A 20,721-nucleotide genomic window follows, 5' to 3' on the forward strand; every position below is an offset into this window, starting at 1 on the left:
TATGGATTACATCTCAATGTAAAGAAAACAAAAATCCTCACCACTGGACCAATAAACAACATTCTTATCAACGGAGAAATGTCTGAAGTTGTCAAGGACTTAATTTTTCTTGGATCAACTATCAACACTCATGGAAGCAGCAGTCAAGAGATCAAACGACGGATTGCATTAGGCAAATCTGCTGCACAAGACCTTTTGAAAGTGTTGAAGAGCAAAGATGTCAGGTTGAGGACTAAGGTGCGCCTGACCCCAGCCATGGTATTTTCAACAACCTGATACACATGCAAAAGCTGGATAGTGAATAAGGAAGACCATATAATTGATGCCGTTGAGTTATGGTGTTGGAGGAGAATATTTTAAGTGCAGTCAGAGTGCTCCTTAGAGTCCAAGATGGCCAAACTTTGTCTCTCATACTTTGGACATATTGTCAGGAGAGACGAGTTGCTGGAGAAGGTTATCATGTTTGGTAAGGTGGAGGGTCAGAGAAAAAGAGGAAGACCCCCAACAAGATGGACTGGCCAAGTAGCAGCACTGATGGACTCAATCGTGGCAACAATAGTGAGGTTGGCCCAGGACTGGGCAGTGTTTCATTCTAGTGTGTATAAGGTCACTGTGGGTCGGTATTGACTCAATGGCACCTAACAACAACAACAACAACAACAACAACAAAGAGCCTAAATGAATAATACTGACTGATTTAAAGATAATGCTCTGTAATAATTTATGATCTAAGTCCCTGGGAAAATTATAATGCACACATGCAGTTTTCTATTTGATAATTTGATCTTTGTAAGATAGCGTCCTTAAATCATATATAATGTCTACATACAGTGAGCATTTATAAAATGTAACATATATTAAAAATGCAAGGTGAATACAGCATCTAGCATATATAAGCTGAGCCAAGAATAACTTGCTGATGATGCTAAAGCTTCATTCAAAGTTATAAAATGTCTAAATGCTTAACATTGTACCTTAAAAGTATACCTTGAATGGAATGTAATTGATCAGATATAGGTACTATAGCCCTATATCTAATATGGAGAGTGTTGTGGTGTTGTAGGATAAAACTGGACCTCTAACACAAGGTCAGAGGTTAGAGCCCACCAGCTATTCTGTGGGAGAAAGATAAGGCTTTCTGTTCCTTTACAAATTTACAACCTCGAAAACCCCATACAGGGTCACTATGAGTCAGAACTGACTCAAGAATACTTAACAATATCTAAAATATTAATAACTGTCCACAAGTCTTTAACCAAATCCTACTCTTGATTTTATAGGATTAGGAGATAACTGAGTCTTATTGAAGTAATTTACTACCAAATCTTACTTTTTTCCTCATGTTAAATTTGTTTTTTCCTATGGCATCATATATCACTTTTTTTTCTTTATTCCCTGAGTATATTATTTTTAAGACCATTAATCTTTCCTTTGCCCTCCTTTTAATGTGACATTTCAGTCTCCATATTTTAACACAAACAGTCTTGGTGGTAGAGCAGTTAATGCTTTGCACTGGAGAAAGATGGGACAGCCTGCTTCCATGAAGAGTGCAGCCTTGGGAACCCTGTGGGGAGGTTCTAGTCTGTCTTATAAGGTCACTGTGAGTTGGAATGGACCCGACGGCAATGGGATACCTAAACACATTCACATATCCACACACACAATATCTCAGTCCTTGAACATCTACCCTTAATATATGATCATTATTTCATAAATATTCAGAAAATTTTTAATTCATATATTTTTGGTATTTTCTGCTCTCTTTTATTTACCTCAATACAGAATGATTTTTATTCTAGGTACTCCTAGATCTCCATTTCTTTAATATCTTAAAATGCTCTGTTGGAACTCTTACATGGAACTGTAGGTCACCAATGATATCTTAAGTCTCTAAAACCAATGTGCTTTCTTGGTCCTTGTTTTCCTTATCTTTTTACAGTGATAGTCACTGCCCACCAACATTGATTTCTATGTACTGCCATTATCTTGGCTCCTCCATCATATGAGTTGTCATAATTCGCCTACTTTCCAAATGTAGAAATTTCCAGGGGTTGGAATTGACTTTTTCTCCCCTTATAAATTTCTTACCTCAATGACCTTATCCAATCATTTAGCACGATCTTGTTTTTGCAAACGATTTCTACATTGTACCACTAAATCTGGCCTTCCCCTCTAGTTACCTGCATATAGGAATGCCCAAGGGAAAATTAGAATATTCTGTTTCTCAATATTTGCTCATTTCAAACTTAACCTTTTTACTTTTTTTGAAATAAACATACCTTTCTGACTGTCCTGTTATGGTATTTTTCCAGTTACTTATATTTTAAAAATATTAAAACTTATTGTTGTTTTGTTGTTGTTAAGTGCCATCGGGTCTGTTCTGACTCAAAACAGGAACATTTATTAGAGTCACTTAATTTCCCTAGTTGTTGTTAGGTGCCATCGAGTTGGTACCATTACAACCTATCATATTGCTCCTTGTGTTTCTGAACTTTAGGGTTATCTAACTTATGCCTACAATATTACAGTGATCTTCCCCCCCCACCACCAGCACCAGCAAAAAAGAACAAAAAACGTATCTTCAAATCCTACTCCCTAACCACAACTCATACTCTTCAATGCATCATATAAATGACCTTCCAAAATGAGTATTTTAATTTAGTCATCCTGCTTTACAAAAACCCTGAGCTACAAAATCCTAAATCTTTGCTTGTCACATGGTTTTATCTTAGTTTCCATTCATCCCTGACTCCGGGTCCCCATTATAAACTAATGATCCAACCATTTCTACTTACCTTTCTATTTCATATTTCATACTTTCTAGACTCCATACCCTTGTTCATTCATAAGCTTTCTCCTGTCTGAATTCTCTTTCGCCTTCTCTTGCTAAAATCTTCAACTACCTATAAACATTCTATCACTACAAGATTCTCCAAGCTTGACAACTCTGACTCACTGCTTTTATGGCTCAAACCAGCTGAAAACGATTTCTCTCTCCTGTCACTTTTCTAGCACCTCACTTATATCTCTCACAAAGCACTTATTATATAGCGTATCTACTGCCCTTGAGTATAAGGACTTAGACCCATGTGTTTTCTACTTCACTCCCTCCCTATATTAGATAGTCCATTTTCAAGGTCAGGGTTAATTTTTCATGTAACTTGGCATAGAGCCTTACATAAAGTTGGCACTTGATATAGTTACGTTGAATATATTCAGACTAAAACCAATTACATCTGGAAAATATAGGATTTATGGCCCTCATCACGTGTGATAACGCCCTCATAGAGTTTACTAGAAGCCAAGTAAAATGGATGACTTTGTAGTATACAAATTCTCAATACTTCATATTATATTTTCCTAAATCCATTAAGCAGAATTCAGCTTAATTCCCACAGAAAGGACAAAGCAGTTTCATTTAAATGGTCCTTCTAGTCCTCAGGAGTCACTATTTTATGATGTGTATAATTGGGATAGAAGGGAATAGGGTTTTTTAAATGTAATCTAAAGAAGAATCATTTTATTTATAGATTTAAAAAATTGTGAAATTATTGTTTTCCAACATATCCTGAATCTAGATCTATATACTTTTGAAGATGGTGTTTCCCTCTCTCTAAACCTTTCCTAAAATTATGAGGATGGGCAGGATCATGTAGTGTTTCATTTTGTTGTTCATAGGGAGGATATGTATTGCAACTGATTCAATGTCACCTAACAACAACAACAACAACAACCATTCTCTAAAGAATTCTTTGATGTTTGACTGACGTCACACCAAAATGGCAGTTTGGGCATCCTTGAGAGACTCAATTAAAAACAACAACAATAACCATTCCCCGACAAATCCTTTGTTTTTCAACTGACACTACACAAAGAAGGCAATCTTGGCATCCTCAAGAGACTAAAATCATGTTCCTTTTAAATGTTCTTTGAGTTTGGAGAACAAAAAGAATTCTCAAGGGGCAAGTTGGGTTGTGTAGTGAATTGAAGAAGGCGTCTCAACGAAATTCTCATTGTACATCCCTTGATACTCTTGAAGAATTAGTTAAGTATATTGTCATGACAGGTCTTTTTCTCACCAATGCAGTTTTAAATTTTCTTAAAACTTCTTCCTTATAAACCCCATAGGGCTCCTGTCATTCCAGAAAACCTATCATGATTACCCTTTGGAATTCACAAAAACTAGTCATACCCCTGGGAAGCCACTGCTTTGATTAGACTTTGCTTTCTGAATAATACTGGTAAATCCAAGACTTGCCCACAGTTCCGATTCTTCCATAAAATCATTTTCATTAGCTTTGATGGAGCTTAAAAGATTAATGGAAAGATAGCTCTTTCAGCTAGCTGATCTTCATGCAATCTTTTTGGCACTCATCAAGCTGAAAGCTTGCTGAGGCTAAGATTTCACTAAAAGTTTAAAATGCCAAATTATGTGAGATCCCAACTGCAGTCTATTGTATCAATGGTAATTCTATGTTTTCCTTCTACTAGTTTCTAGATTTTAGCTAGTTTCTTCATTCATTGAGGTTAATTGTTTTTACTCTCTAAACAAATGTCTAGGTCTTCCCAATTTTCTTAAAATGCTCCATCCATCTAAAACCTTGTTTTTGTGGAACAGCATTCCTGTAAACTTCTTGCAAAACTTCAATGACTTGAGAAGACGTTCATTTGACTTTTGTTAAAAATTTGATATTAGCACTGCCTTAAAAATTCATGTTTTCCATGGCCCCAAAAGTATACCCCTTTTTGTTTTTGAAGGAACCCTAACAAGGCAAAGGCACATGTTACTGAGAGAACTTGTCTGTTGTTGTTGTTGTGAAGTGCCATCAAGTCGGTTCCAACCCATAGCAATCCTGTGTAGGGTTTCCGAGGAGCAGCTGGTGAGCTTGAACCGCCCACCTTGCAGTTCAAATGGCTTTTCAGTCTGGCGCATTAACCTAAAGTGCTACACCAGGACTCGAACTTGTCTGTAGCCATATACAAATCACAGTGACATGTGTAAATAGGTTTTGTTTAGAATAAACCTATGCATGTAGAAACTGGAAACCTAGTCGCAAATTTACCCTGGTATGAGGTTTAATTTCAGAGAAACACTCTCGAAAATCACATAAATTGGATTTGAAAAATTAATGGGAACTTTTAAAATACTAAATATATTTTTCCATTTATGTACTTCAGTAAATAAAATTAATTTTATATCTATGATGATACAATGTCAGAATAAGAAATTTAAAATTCTTTTGTTCCTGCTAATTTAGATTTTTTTCATATTCTTATTTAATTACAGAAATTGACAGTACATAAATTAACCTAAAGATTCAAATAACAATTTTAGAGTAAACTTTGTAAGAAAAAAACAATGCATTTTCTAGAATAGAAAAAAAAATTCATCATGGACTATATAGAAGAAATAAGACCAATGTTTATTAAGAGAATTATATTCCACAAATAATTAAAACTTTCTTAATATGATGGTAATACACAGGGTTATACACCACAAATATTTCTTCATAATGCTTTACTAAAATATCAATACAATCACGTACATACGGCTACCTATTATTGTAATTGGAGTAGCTAACACCAGAAAAAAAAAAAAAAAAGTAAAATTATACCATTGTGTAGATGAGAAAAATAGAAAAAACAGTGGAAATATTTAAACAGGGAATAGGGATTGAGGTCTATTTTCAATGTTCTCATTATATAATCAGGTAACTGAAACTTAATTATTGAGGATGCCTGTATAAACAAAACAAGAAATAGCTATAAGCAAGATGTGAAATGGACGTTTTAATTTATAAGAGATGCATAGTTACTGGTAAACCATAACATGGCTATTTTTTAAAAGATCTTTTAACTCTAAAATGGAAATTTGTATTAATTCCATAGTTCTTTCATCATCAGTCCTTATTTTAATTGCTTCTTACTTAACTAGACTGTGTTCAGAAAACCAAAACTATCTGTGTAACAAATTAGGAACAGATCAAGTTTGCTTATCTATAAATGTTAACATCATTTACTTATCATTAAATATGAACTTGTCATTTTATCCAAATCCATAAAATACATAATTTATTGTTCCCAGATAAGTAAAGCATGATTAGCATAAATCCATGTTCAAAAAAAGCCTGCACCATTTTTTAGAAGAAAAACAAACACACATGTATCCTTACCTGCAATGCTTTTATTTAATAAACCTTAAGACCTCAGAATCAGCCCTCTTTTGTAAGATGCTGCGCAGACACCCAGCTCAGGCATTTATAAAGCCATGAGCTCCTGCTCACCTCTCCCTGAACATCCTGGACCTCTTCCTGGGCCATTTCTCACCAAAGCACTGTTCACTATTTGACATAGTACACACCTTACTTAATTACATATGCAACATCTCCTTGGAGTCCTGGTGTGGCACTTTAGGATAAGCACTGGACTACTAAACTCAGTCCTGGTGTGGCGCTGTGTGTTAATATGCTGGACTAAAAAGTCGGTTAGAACTGCAAGGTTAGCGGTTCAAGCGCGCCAGCCGCTCCTCAGAAAACCTATACAAGGTCATTACAGGTTGGAACCAACTCGATGACACATAACAACAACAACTACATGCAAGGTTGGTGGTTCAAACCCACCAGCTGCTTCCTGGAAACCTTATACATCTTCTTAGTCTAGATTATGAATTCCTAATGGGCAGGCACTTTTATTAATTTTGTTCCTGCTATACACAAGGGCTTCAAAATGTTTGTGGAAAATAGAATGGAAAGATAATGAATTTTTGTCACATGAACATTTTGCATCCCCTTATAGATCCAGTGGTTAGGCCAATGGTTGGGTCATAGCAAGTAACTTAACCTGTTCTCATCAAGTCAACTCCAACTCATAGTGACCCATGTGTTACACAGTAGAAATGCTCCACAGGGTTTTCTTAGCTGTAAACTTCCAAGACATGAGTGGTGGCACAATGGTTAATCGCTGCAGCTAGTCAAAAGGTTGGTGGTTTGAATCCACTACGCAGCTCCTCAGGAGAAAGACCTGGTCATCTTCTCCCGCAAAGAGCACAGCCTAACAAACATTGTGGGAAGTTGTGCTTTGCTATATGGGATCACTATGAGCTACAATGGACTCCACAGGGAACAACAACAATAATGTTTATGGACCAGCTCTCTCGTCCATAACACGGCTGTGGGTCTCAACTGTCAACCTTCAGGTTAGGAGTCCAGTGCAAAGCGTTCACACCACCTGGGAACCTAACACATCGTAGGTGTTGTTGTCAGGTGCCATCGAGTCGGAACCGACTCATAGCAACCCCATGCACAGCAGAACGAAACAATGTCCGATCCTGGGCCAACCTCACTACTGCTGCCACCCCCGAGTCCATCAATGATGCCACTTGGCTGATCCATCTCATTGGGGTCTTCCTCTTTTTCTCTGACCCTCCACCTTACCCAGCATGACATCCTTCTCCAATGATTGTTTCCTAACACATAGTAGGTGTTTAGAAATTATATATACTTAAGAAATAAATGAGAGAACCATTATTATTACATTTCCTCTCAAAGATAAGGCTGCATTTTTTTTTTTTCATCAGAATTAGAATATGACTATCACTTTTCAGCTGTGATAGTATACTATTCATTTCTGTGAGCTTCAACAAAATGAGGATCATAAAGCATTTTAGTAGGCTGATGTACAAACCTGAATATATAATTCACATGAAGCACCTTGTGCTTTACCTGACACATAGTATATGTACAACACATCTTAGCTGTTATTCTTCTTAATATTGAAATTACTAAATAATTCTCTGCTGTTCTAAACAGCTCAGCAGTTCTTGAAACACCTCATAGTTAATGAAGCAAAAAATTTACATTCAAGGCTGAGGTCACACCTGATTGAAATGCTTAATAAAAGTTCCTCCCTGGGATTGCAAGAGTTAAATGGAACCCAGTTGTTTTTGTCCCCCCACCCCCACCCCCCCACACACACACAAATTCCTCCCTGAGTGGGCCTCTTTCAGAAAAAAAGAAGTCTTCCTCTGGGGTGCTCCCCAAGAATTATACATGCCTCTTTATCGGAACTGCCACACTGTATTTAAATGAGTTGATTATGTTCAGTTCTCACCACTACGTTGTGTGGTCTTTTCGGGTATGAGGTCTCTGCATTCTATCACACAGCAAGACTTTGTACACACTGCTTCAGTGGATGAATTATTATATATATAAAAAAATGAGACTGATACCATTATTTGTAGTCATATAACAAATGCACTTTCATTACTCTTTCAAAATTGCATTTCTCAATAGATAATCTAGGTCCAGAGAAGAGAGCAGGATAAAGAGTTTTAGGATTGAAGATGCTGAGCAGAGCTGTGTATGAGAACAAAGGTAATGTGCTAGAATTCAGTGAGTAAAAAGTGCTTAGAAGACTGATACAAAACCACTTTTTATTTTCTCATAAATGGTTACTTTATTTCAGTTGTAATGATCTGATTTATATCCATCTTTCTTAGTAGTGTGACTACCCAGGGAGAAATTCTAATCAAAGCGTTTTTGATAAAGTTGAAAAGTGATAGTTATTAGAAACGAGGAATACAGAATATGAAAGAGGCACACAGCTAAAGGTTTGACTGCAAGTAAGAAGCAAAACACATTTATGATGTTAAGAACTTTATGGGTCCTTAGTACTGTGGTTTAAAAAAAAAAAGACAAAAACTGTTCAAGGAATTCATTTTTAAAATCATCCAATTGCAAAGTACTTAGTAATGCTAAAATATCTATTCAAATGATAAAAGTATGATGCTAGAAAACATAGCAATTTTTATCTCTGGAAAAAGAAAGATGCTTGAGGCTAGCAGATACTATTGTTGAATTAGCATTAAATGGGTATTTAGGCTAAGAGATAAGAGAGAAAATGACACAGAGCCAAGATGCTTTTAAGTCCTCAAAATGACCACACTGTAATACTTCTCATTAAGAAAATACTTACATTAGGCCTCAGCTTGGCTGCCAAGTCATAATACTTCTCTGCTGCCTCATTGAGGCTAGCCTGTCTGTTAAAGAAACAAAGAAAAATATCTATCAATTCATTTAAAATTGCAGTTTAACTGAAAACTAAATCCACTGCCACTGAGTCAATTCAGACACACAGCATCCCAATGAGACAGAGTAGAAAGTCCTCAGGATTGCAACTACAATGAAGCTGCCACATCTTTTCCCTGTGGAGTAACGGTGGGTTTGAACTGCCAACCTTTTATGTTAATGGACAAGCACTTTAACCACTATACCACTGGTGCTCCTTAAAATTGCAGATAGGTGAGCAGAATCATTGAGAACCAAAATAATACTTTAAAATAATTATAATGACAACAATCAAACATTAAGTTGTTTAAGCAGAAAAAAGCTCATGTTGCAACTACATATGAGAAATCTTACCTATAAGATTATGTAACATTTGCATATATATATTTTTAATTAGAAAAACTACTTAACTTTTCCAAGCTTATTGCTCGTGTTGCTAGGTATTTACCATATGGGTTCTGATCATAGCGACCCTACCCTATGTATAACAGAACAAAATACTGTCCGGTCCTGCACCAGCCTCACAATCCCTATCATTGTATGGGTCCACTGTTAACAGCCACTACATCAATTCATCTCACTGAGGGTTTTCCTCTTTTTTGTTGCCCTAGGTGTGGTACTGTGGGTTAATGCGCTGGACTGCAAAGTCAGTTTTAACTTCAACATTGATTGTTTAAGCTCACCAGCTACTCCTTGGAAACAGGGTCGCTATGGGTCAGAACCAACTCAATGGCACTTAACAAACACAACATACTTTACCAGGGGTCCTGGTGTGATGCTTTAGGATAAGCACTGGAGCACAAGATCTGTTTGAACTGAAAGGTCAGCATTTCATATTTACTAACTGCTCCTCAGAAACCCTATACATGGTTGCTATGGGTCAGAACCTACTTGAAGGCACTTAACAACAACAACAACATACTTTACAAAGCACAATGTCCCTCTCCTGGCGCTGGTCCTTCTTGAATATGTGGCTGAAATATGGGAGATGAAGTCCCACCATCCTCATTCCTAAGGAGCAATCTGGGAATACTTTCTCCAAGAAAGATGTATACATTGTTCATGTACAGTATCTTCAACAGTTTTTACCTAAATGATAAATTCTAACGCATCAATTCTTTTTCAGTTACCCTTATTGTCCAGCTTTCACACACATTGAGATGACTGAAATTACCACGGCTTGGGTTAGGAGCACTTTAATCCTCAAGTTGGTCTTTGTTTTTTATTTTAACACCTTAAATTGATCTTTTGCAGCAGATTTGTCCAAAGCAATATGTCATTTGAGGTATTAACTGTGGCTGCCATAGCATAGATATTAGAGTCAAATAAATGTAAATTCTTGTCTTCTTCAATATTTCAATAATATTGAAGTTTCAAGTTAATTCAGATAATGTTATAGGGTTTGGATTTTCCAGCTTCAACATGATAGCCCAGAAAACTCCTAATTTATTTTATTACAGATTCTCAGAATTGGTGAATTTGCTTTTATGGAAAGAGTAAACATTGGTAGGTTTGAAAAAGAATCTGTTCCTATCAAGAAGTATCCAGGTATGGCGCTTTAGGATAAGCACCAGATTACAAGGTCAGCTTGAACTACAAAATCAGTGGTTCAAACCCACCAGCCATTCCTCAGAAACCCTACAGAAGGTCAATATGAGTCAGAACCAACCCAAGAGCAGTAACAACAACAACATCTAGAAAGCTACTTCCCTTCCTATGTGGGATCTTGTATTGGGTGCTGTTGTTATTGTTAAGTGCTATCAAGTCAGTTTCAACTCATAATGACCCTGTATAGGGTTTCTGAGACTATAAATCTTTACAGGAGCAGAAATCCTCATCTTTTTCATGACGAATGACTGGGAGGTTCGAACTGCTGACCTTGTGGTTAGCAGCCCAGCTCGTAATCCACTGTGCCACCAAGGTTCCTTCTATTGTGTGTTGTTATTAAGTGCCATCAAGTCAGTTCTGGCTTACAGTGATCCTCTATAGGGTTTCCAAAGAACAACTGGTGGGTTTGAATCACTAACCTTATGATTTACATTCCAATGCTTATTCCACAGTGCCACAACAGGACTACTTTATTGTGTATGGTGGTTATGTGCCGTGGAGTCCGTTCCGACTCATAGAGACCCTGTACAGGGTTTCTGAGGCTATACATCTTTACAAGAGCAGAAAGCCTCATCTTTCTCCCATAGAATAGCTGGTAGTTTCGAACTGCTGACCTTGCAGTTCGCAGTCTGATTCATAACCACTATGCTACCAGAGATCCTTTTATTGTATATGTTGTTGTTGTTGTTAAGTGCCTTCGAGTCTGTTCCGACCCATAGCGACTATAGTCGACAAAAAATAAAAAGGCCAGTTCCTCTTCCTCCTTGCTATCTGGACAGCAGAGGAGTCACACGATTAGGGCTTAGATAATTGTATGTGCTTAGTTGGATGTTAGACTGAATGACAGAAGAATGATGAGATGTCTAGGGGTCGCTCACAGTGGTAGAAGCAATGGGGCTATGCTTCCCTTTAAGAACTGCTGTTAACGTCTGCTGAGTCTCCAGCATATAGAAGTCTCCATAGTCTTCAAACAACTAGACTCCATTTTGTTCATGACTTTTTAAGTTTTTATTGTGATTCGAGTGAAAGTTTACAGAGAAAATTTTTTTTCATGCAATAATTCACACATACTTTATTTCATGAATTTGATTGCACTCTCTGCATGCAACAGCACTATTTATCTTCCTTTCTGTGTGTATCACTGCCATTCACCCTTCCTGCCTGCCTTCTGAGTCTTAAATGGCATTTGATCTCATATGGCTAATTGTTTTAAGGACCGTATACCTAACTGGTATTAATGTTCACTTATGAATCTATGTAGCTAATCAAATTGAGTCATAGGGGTGAGTTCAGTTCCAGACTGGAAGATCCTAGTCTCAGGGGTACCACTAGTCTCTATTAGACCAGTCAGTTTAGTTTGTTTTATTATTTTGAGTTGTATCCTAAATATTTTTTTCCATTCTTTTCTGGACTTAATATTGTGATCCCTTTCATAGCAGGTAATGAGGCACGGTACAGTTGTGGTCTCAGAGTCGTGGAGGCTGGGGACCTGTAGTCCATTGGCGCTTCAGACTAATTGCCTTTGATTTTCTTCACTCTTCTTTGCTCCAGACATGGAGAGACCCAGAGTTGCACGTGAAATGACTGCTCCAAAACTTTTAAGGACTAGTAGTCACTATTCACTAAAGTAAGGTCGAGAACATTATCTCTGTGCTGTTATGCAAGCTGATCTTGATGTCCTTGTCACTATGGTCGTAAGTCCCCAGGCCTAGGATAGAGTCAGTTTCTATTGTTTATAACCAATTACCATGAGTGGCACAGTGATACAAATAACATGCACATCAATGTTAACAGTTAAATATGTACAACACCTCTTCTTGCAATTCACAGCAAAGACTAAGGTTCTGTCAACTTGTTAGCAAAAAAAAAAAAAAAAATCAAATTTCATGGTTCTGGTAGCGTAGTGGTTACGAATCGGGCTGCTAACCTCAAGGTCGGCAGTTCGAAACTACCAGCAGTTTCGTGGGAGAAAGATGAGGCGTTCTGCTCCCGTAAAGATTTACAGTCTCGGAAACCCTGTGCAGGGTCACTATGAGTCAGAACCGACTCCACAGTACTTAACAACAACAACAAAGAAACTTAGTCAAATAACCTTTAAAAATTCAAGACATTTATTAGTCATGCCATGCTGCTTCAGAATAACATCAAAGAGGGTGGTGGCAGTAGTGGTGGTTGTGTGGCAGGGAGTCAGTTCTGACTCACAGTGACCCTGTATAGGGTTTCTGAGGCTATAAATCTTTAGGGTAGCAGAAAGTCTCATCTTTCCCACGTGGAGTGGATGGTAGTGTGAAACTGCTGACCTTGTGCTACCAGGGCTCCCTTTCAAAGATGAAAGATAATAATGAGTGACCTAAGCAGCTCTTGCAGGAGCTCTGGTAGCATAGTGGTTATGAATTGGGCTGTGAACCGCAAGGTCAGCAGTTCAAAACTACCAGCTGTTCTGCAGGAGATAGAGGAGGCTTTCTGCTCCCATAAAGATTTACAGCCTTGGAAACCCTGTGCAGGGTCACTCTGAGTCAGAACGACTCCATGGCACATAACAACAACAACAACAACAACAACAAGCAGCTCTTGCAAGGTATAGCTGAAATATTTGAGAGGTACAGAACAAATGTCAAAGAAAAAGATCAAACTCAGCTACAGGTATTACACACAGCATAACCATGATATGTACGATTATAGTATACTGCTTAGAGTCCTGCAGTTAAAAAAGAATTTTATCTTGAAGTTGTAATGTTAGGGAGCATTCAAGACATGAAGATTGCAGACAAGTCAGGAATACAGAGGAGAAAGCAAAAATTAACTTTCATATATTTAGGCTTAACAGAGAAGGTTAACCATACCTATAAAACTGAATTTGCACTTGGGTCAAGCTAAATAAAAACTCTGCAAACACATCCCATTCAAGAACATAAATTATAAGAATAACTGAAGATAACATCTCTCTGGAGAATGAGGCATATTTTTCTAAAATTTTAAAGGAAAAATAATTTGAAACATTACTATTTTTAATGGGATTATAGAGAAAGTAAAAAATCCTTGACCTATGGCTCCAGTGGCCCCATGACACGTTATAACGTGCTATTGCTATTTATAGTCTCATAAATGTTCAAGTTCAATTTCAATATGTCAAGAAAAGTACTTCAGTCTGGCATGAAACAGTAAAAAATCCCTCACTAGGGTATATAAAGAAGGTTCTCTCCACCAAATTATAGAATCACTTTGGTCCAGTTTCATTTGGAAATTTGAACCAGAATTCATTAGGTCATGCCCTGGAAGAGTTTTTCCCAAAGGAAAATAAAATACATGGAGGTAGGAAATTAAGGTAACTTAATACTACAAAAAGGTAAGTTACTTTGAAACAAGATCAACCAATAGATGGTTAACACAAACAGCTGATGTTTAACATGGAAAATGGAGGAGGCATTAAAATTATTTTTTTGGATATTCAGGTTCATAGGTCAATAAACATCAAAGAGAAACTAAAGAATTGAAATGCTTTAAACATTATAATCAATTCAAATGAAAATGTTCCCTCCTCCAAATGAATGGTGATCAGTTTTTTGGTTTTTTTTTTTTAGTCTTTATACTCCAGTTGTAGAATTCACAAAGGACATATCTAATTTAGTATTTTAGTTTCCTAAGGTAATGGTAAAATAGACATTATTCAAATGAAAATTTTAAAAGCAGAATTAATTATATATACCGTTTAACTGTGAAAACTAACCTTCAATCCAGGACTTTACTTCTATTATTAAATAATACTATTTACCTTCTTTTTGGAAAGAATTAATTACATCAGTTCTACCACTGCATATTCACTTATATTCTTATTTTATTCTCTAGAAAAGATTATGAACTCATGATGAACTGACCAATTTCTATTTTATATCTTGTATTATATTTTATACTCCCTTTTGCAAGAAGCATATGGGGAGTGCTTAATAAATCTTAATTGCATAGATGACTGAATCATTAATCAACATTTGAAAAACGAGGAAACTAAAAAACATGTCAGTTCCTTAGGAGATGAAGATATTTCACTAACTGTTGCTAAGAACTTCAATCACTGGACTGTTAGGAACTGATTATAGGACTCATAGTCCCCGAACTATCAAGATATGGTTAATGATACTGATAAATACACCTTTCCTGTATGCCCACATCATTTCTTCTTTTTTTATTTTACTGAGTCATGGAACAGAATATTTCTAAATTACTATGTGTCACCTATGGAATACTAAGAATTGATTATCTCCATTTACCAGTTAGAGTACCATGAAGGGTTTTTGCTGTTATTAACTACATTTTTTAAAGAATAAAATGAGGCTTATAGTAGTTGAATAACTTCCCGAAGTTATAGCATACAGCTGGTAAACAGATGAATTGGAAATCAAGGATCCAAATTTAAGATTTAAACCATTGATATATACTGACATCTCTGTGTAAATGAAGATATAGAAAAATGATATGTGCTGTATTAATTACTATATGACAGATCACTTGTGATGCCAAATGGCCTTTTGTTTCCTTTGCTCCAATACCCTTCCCCTAGCTCACCTCCACATCATGTCAGATGCTACAACAACTGCTAAGTAAGGAACAAACTATATTCTTTATGTTGTTGTTGTTGTTGTTGTTAAGTGCCATCGAGTTGGTTCCGACCCATAGCGACCCTGAACAGGGTTTCCAAGGCTGTAAATCTTTGCAGGAGCAGAAAGCCTCATCTTTCTCCCCCAGAGCAGCTGGTAGTTTCGAACTGCTGACCTTGCAGTTCACAGCCCGATTCGTAACCACTATGATACCAGAGCTCCTTTATGTATGTAGCTTAAATACCATCATTTGAGTGTGAGATGAGATTTGGAAGGGTGAGAATATTTGCAATTACAAGGTTCACTTCCAGACCCATTCTACCCGTAAACTGATAAAACTGAACTTCACCAGACCACACTAAGCAGAAGAGTTTTAAGACCAAACATAGGGAAGTACACTGCTATATTATGCACCCTGTACCCCAGCTTCTCCCAAACAAGAGCAAAGAGGAAGGAACTCAGTAGAAAAGGTAAAGAAAGATGGCATGAGAGAAAGTTTTTAAATAAATTGCTGAACACTCATTTTCTTATCCTCAAAATCTTCCAATTTTTAGCGATCAAAATTAGATATGAAGGGGAAGCATAATATCTCTATATGTCTAAGTGGAAAAGTCAGAAGGTGGGTAAGTGATTGGCTTTGTCGAAATATCTCTAAGACTAGATATACATAACTTTGTAGTGTGACCACAGAGTATTTTACTAAGTCAAGAAATAAGATTGTTGTGGTTAAGTGTTGCTAAGTCAGTTCCAACTCACAGCAATCCTGTATATGGTTTCCAAGGAGAGGCTGGTAAGTTTGAACTACCAACCTTGTGGTTCACAGTCCAGTAAGTATCCCATTGCACCACATGAGGAATAAGACGGGAAGGAAGAAAAGCCACTTTAAACAGGAGGCTATGCCAGATCCACATAAGTGGTTCAAACATCTAACATGGATGGTAAAAATAAAGGTTTCGTGATAATGCCAACAGTGTATTTACCCAACAGAGACTCAGAAGGAGCCTGCTTTCTCATTATCAATTTCTGTCCATCATAACTATGGGTACCGCCTTCTAGTTCCAATAACTGTGACTTCTCAGGGTCGAGAAGTATAAGGGAAGTAGAATAAACGCTTACATGGTATTAGTAAACCAGACTGGAAAATAAATCTTGAATTCCCAAAACATCACTGGAGTGAACTGATCATATATCTTTAAAAAGTCTTTAAATTTAGTTGTTCTGCCATCAGGGAAAAAGGAAGCTCAGAGTAACAGCAGATATTTGAAATGTATCTATTTCTTACCTGTGGTGTTACTGTATGATAGAAAACTATCTTTCAGAATGCAGATTTATGGTTCACTAGTCTTATAAGAAAAGATACATAAAATAAATTTGAGACTCAATTATATTTTGAAATAACAGCTTAATGTCCACTGTGACATTTCCAAAGAGAGTATGATTAAAAGAATCACTTAAAATGAGCTATCATGCAATGTCTTCTATGACAATTATAAAATTAAAGATGCTAAATTTAAGATGACTTCCATCTAAAGTATAAAATGTAAAACACTCTTATAGCATTTAGAAGACATTAACTGTAATTATTCATCTTTTGAATTGTCCAGTTTGAATTTTAAAATTATTCAATTTGGATAATAACCACTGCTTGCCACACATGAAAGAGAATTTACTTTTTTAAATCCTGGTGATTACTTTCAAGGAGAACTTAAGAGCCTTTAAAAAAATGAAGAGAGTTGAGAGAGAGTCATTTATTCATGATCATAAGACAAGAAGGAAACAGTAGCTGGGATTTCCTGGGTTCTTGCCAACAGATAAACTGACTCTTAGTTTTAAGTTCTCAAAGCAGCACTGAACTTTCATTTTCGCTGACAAGTTGTAGTGTAGGAACAGAAGTAGAGCTAGAATAAATGAGGCCACAGAATGTACTGAAAAATCTTAAAACAACAAAAACAGAATCATGTATGTAAGCACATTTGCACAGTAAATTTTTTTGTAATCAAATGTTGACAATTAATTATTTGTGTCCAGACAGCGTTCTTTGATGAAAAGGTCTTCTTTGTTACGATACCAAATATGGCTTCATGGGCTATAGGTACTGAAGGTTTAAATAAGGAGTTGCAAAGCAGAAATGTAGCAATATATGTAGGAAAGTCTAGACTGATAATGTAATTTTATCAAAAATCTGGTTGACTCAGAAATTTCATGTTGTCCCATAAGAGTCTGAGCGTACATTTTCATGGGTTTTAGCATCTCAGGGGCCAAAGACAAAGGTAAACCTGCATGTAAGACAATAATGAAATGTACTGGAAAAAATGTATATTAGAATAAATGTGTCAATTGAAATATTCACATAGAGTAAAATCACCACTTCCAGGTGCCAGGCTTAGGTTTGGAGAGGGAGTTGGGAAGGGTGACAGGAGAAAAGGCAGGACAAATCTTGCTTTCCTTTGTGGTCCAACAACCAATATCACAGAGTCTGTGGTGCAGTAAATTACTTGATGTGGTCTTTCTAGCCATAGTTTTATAACTCCCACCAAATTACCAGGTCAGACTATGCAAATGTGAAGTGCTTGTGATCCACCAAGGAGATTGGATCATTTACTAATAATGAAAATAAGGTACATGCCACTTTGTGGGGACTAAGTAAATAAGATTTATGGAACTCTAATGAGTAGATTGGACACCTGGTGTAGCACTGAAACATATGCACTGACTGTGAACCACAAGGTTGGAAGTTTAAACTCACCAGCTACTCCTCAGAAACCTGTACAGGGTCTCATAACAATAACAATGAGGAGATTGGTCAGTTTTGCCACTCTGGTTGGTTTTAAATGAACCATCCCAGAAGTAGAAAGGAGGGCTTTACCACCATCAAGAAAGCAAAGACTGAAGTGGAATATGTCCTGGTTCTAAGATCACTGCACAGAACCTTCTTGAACCAGGGAAAGAGCTATGACACTGTCAAACTGAAAAGCAGTCGTAAAGAAGCGGCAGTAGAACCTGGAGACTGACAGTGGCCTGCCTGGGACAGAAAGTGAGAAAAACAAGTGTCTTTGGTCAGGAGGCTTACTGGCAGACTAGGATGCCTCTGAGGTACCTCTAAGGGTCCTTACTGGCAGAATGAAAAGAGCTTGTAACACTGGCCTGAGCTGGGCAATGAATGGCCAAGGGGCCGTGTGGATGAGAGGTGAGCCAAGGACCGGACAGAGGTGAACCTGCAAGAATCACTGAGAGGAGTCTGTCCTGAGTGAAGAAAAATATCCTGAATGTTTCTCATTCTGAATGGTATTCAGTTACTTCCCTTGAACCCCATAACAGTGAATATTTTCTTTGAGTTTAGGGTCGCTATTGTAATTAAGGCACTCTGGTAGTGTAGTGGTAACCTCAGGGTCAGCAGTTTGAAATTACCAGTGGTTCCATGGGAAAAATACGAGGCTTTCTGCTCCTGTAAAGATTTACAGCCTCAGAAATCCTATACAGGGTTGCTATGAGCTGGAACCAACTCCACAGCACATAACCACCACCACCATCATTGTAATGAATTATTAAACTCAGCAAAGTAGAAAGTGCTATGGAAGAGACAGTCAGTGTCAGAACTGGTTAAAAGGTTGGATGGTGGAAGCATGTCAAACCTATCTCACTGGAATCAGTTTCAGGCAGATACTGATGGTAATTCACTTGTAGAACTAGAGGAATCAGGCACTGGCCCTCAGGTTCTCCTGACAGGCACTTATTAGAATTGTAAAATCTCAGGCACACTAAAACCTACTATCTTAGTTATCTGTAACAGAAAAGTTAGAGTCCTGGTGTAGCACTGTAGGGTAAGTACCAGACGGCAAGGTAATTTGAACTGCAAGGTTGGTGGTTCAAACTCATCAGCCACTCCTCAAAAACCATATATAGGGTTGCTATGAGTCAGAACTGACTCAAAAGCACTTAACAACAACTATAACGTAAATAACACAATGATTCAACAAGTCTATTCTCTCACAGTTGAGGAAGTTACAAGTCTTAATTCAGAATGCCAGCACTAGACTTTCTTTTTCTGTCAGCTCTGGTGAAAGGTCCTAGACTCTGTTCAATATCTGTGGGTGTTCTTTGGAGTTGTCTATGTGTCTTGGCATCAATCTCCCTGGGTCTAGGAGGTTCTCAGAAAAGATTCTGAGTGTACAAAGGACGTGCTTCACTCTGAGCTGTTATTTCTCAGTAGCAGTGAGTTCCCTCCCTTCTCTGCTCGATTCTCTCTTTTTAAAGCATCAAATAAAAGGTATAAATCAACCAAAAGTGTGACTTAAGTAAGGGTTTAACTTAAGGTTATGGCGTGAGTTATTCCTTATAAGACAGTGACATAAGATACCCCCACATTAATTCTGCATCATTAGCATATGTAGTTACTGCTGTTTAGTGCTGTCGAGCTGTTTCTTACTCATAGCAACCCTGCCTAGGGTTTCCAAGGAGTGGATGGTGGGTTTGAACTGCCGACCTTGTGGTTAGCAGCTAGAGATTATCCTACAGTGCCATCCAAGGACACCTTAACATATAGAGATTACAATTTAGACCACATAAAATGGAGGATAATTACATCAGAGCACAAAATGGAGGACAAGCAAATAATACTGGGAATTGTGGTCTTGCCAAGTTGACACATATTTGTAATGATCCTAATCCATTCCATGACAACTACTGTATCAGAATATACATTAACAAGATCCCCAGATGATTCAAATGCACATTGATGTTTGAAAGGCACTGCATTGAAAGATGTCTACCACCAACCTCACCTGTCACCCTTTTTGTTTTAAGGCCTTACAACCTATGAAAATCTCATTAAAATAAGGCTGAGCTTAATCAAAAGCTGGCAACCAAATACAATGTATAAATTGAGAATGCAGCTATCTTCCAATTTTGCATTGTATGTATGAATCTATGACTCCTGTCACCCAGACCTTTGGCAATTTCTGGAAGTGTTAAGGATGACAGTGTATGTATGGCTTAGAGTGCCTTGGATGGCCAGTTGAGAAGGCAAAACTCTCACTGCATATAATTACATATGGACATATTTGGAGATGTTGGTGTTGCACTTTGGTGCTGTTCAGTCAGTTCCAGCTCATAATGATCCAACGCAAAACCAAACAAAACAATGTCAGGTCCTATTCCAGCCTCACAATTGTTATGTTTGAGCCCATTGTCGCAACCACTGTGTCAGTCTATCTCTTTGAGCGTCTTCTTCTTTATTGCTGACCTGCTACTTTACCAAGCATGATGCTCTTCTCCAGGGACAGGTCCCTCCTTTGACAAAAAGTCCAAAGTACATAAGACATCTTGCCATCCTTGCTTTGAAGAATCATTCTGGTTATATTTCTTCTGACACAGATTTGTTTGTTTTTCTGGCAGCCCACTGTGATTTCAAAATTGTTCACCAACACCATAATTCAAATGTATCAATTCGTCTCCGA

General features: G+C 37.3%; 1 protein-coding gene across 2 annotated transcripts in view; it reads right to left on the reverse strand.

Moving 5' to 3' along the window:
- Positions 1-20,721, reverse strand: part of TMTC2 (transmembrane and tetratricopeptide repeat containing 2) — a 684,646-nt gene that overhangs the window by 120,961 nt on the left and 542,964 nt on the right. For both annotated transcript variants that reach the window (XM_006871819.1, XM_006871820.1), the window contains one exon: positions 8,974-9,037. In XM_006871819.1, coding sequence (XP_006871881.1) covers positions 8,974-9,037 — 64 coding nt within the window. The remainder of the gene's footprint in view (positions 1-8,973; positions 9,038-20,721) is intronic.

The sequence above is a fragment of the Chrysochloris asiatica genome, unplaced genomic scaffold, assembly GCF_000296735.1.
Source record: "Chrysochloris asiatica unplaced genomic scaffold, ChrAsi1.0 scaffold00175, whole genome shotgun sequence".
In the NCBI taxonomy this organism is placed as follows: domain Eukaryota; kingdom Metazoa; phylum Chordata; class Mammalia; order Afrosoricida; family Chrysochloridae; genus Chrysochloris; species Chrysochloris asiatica.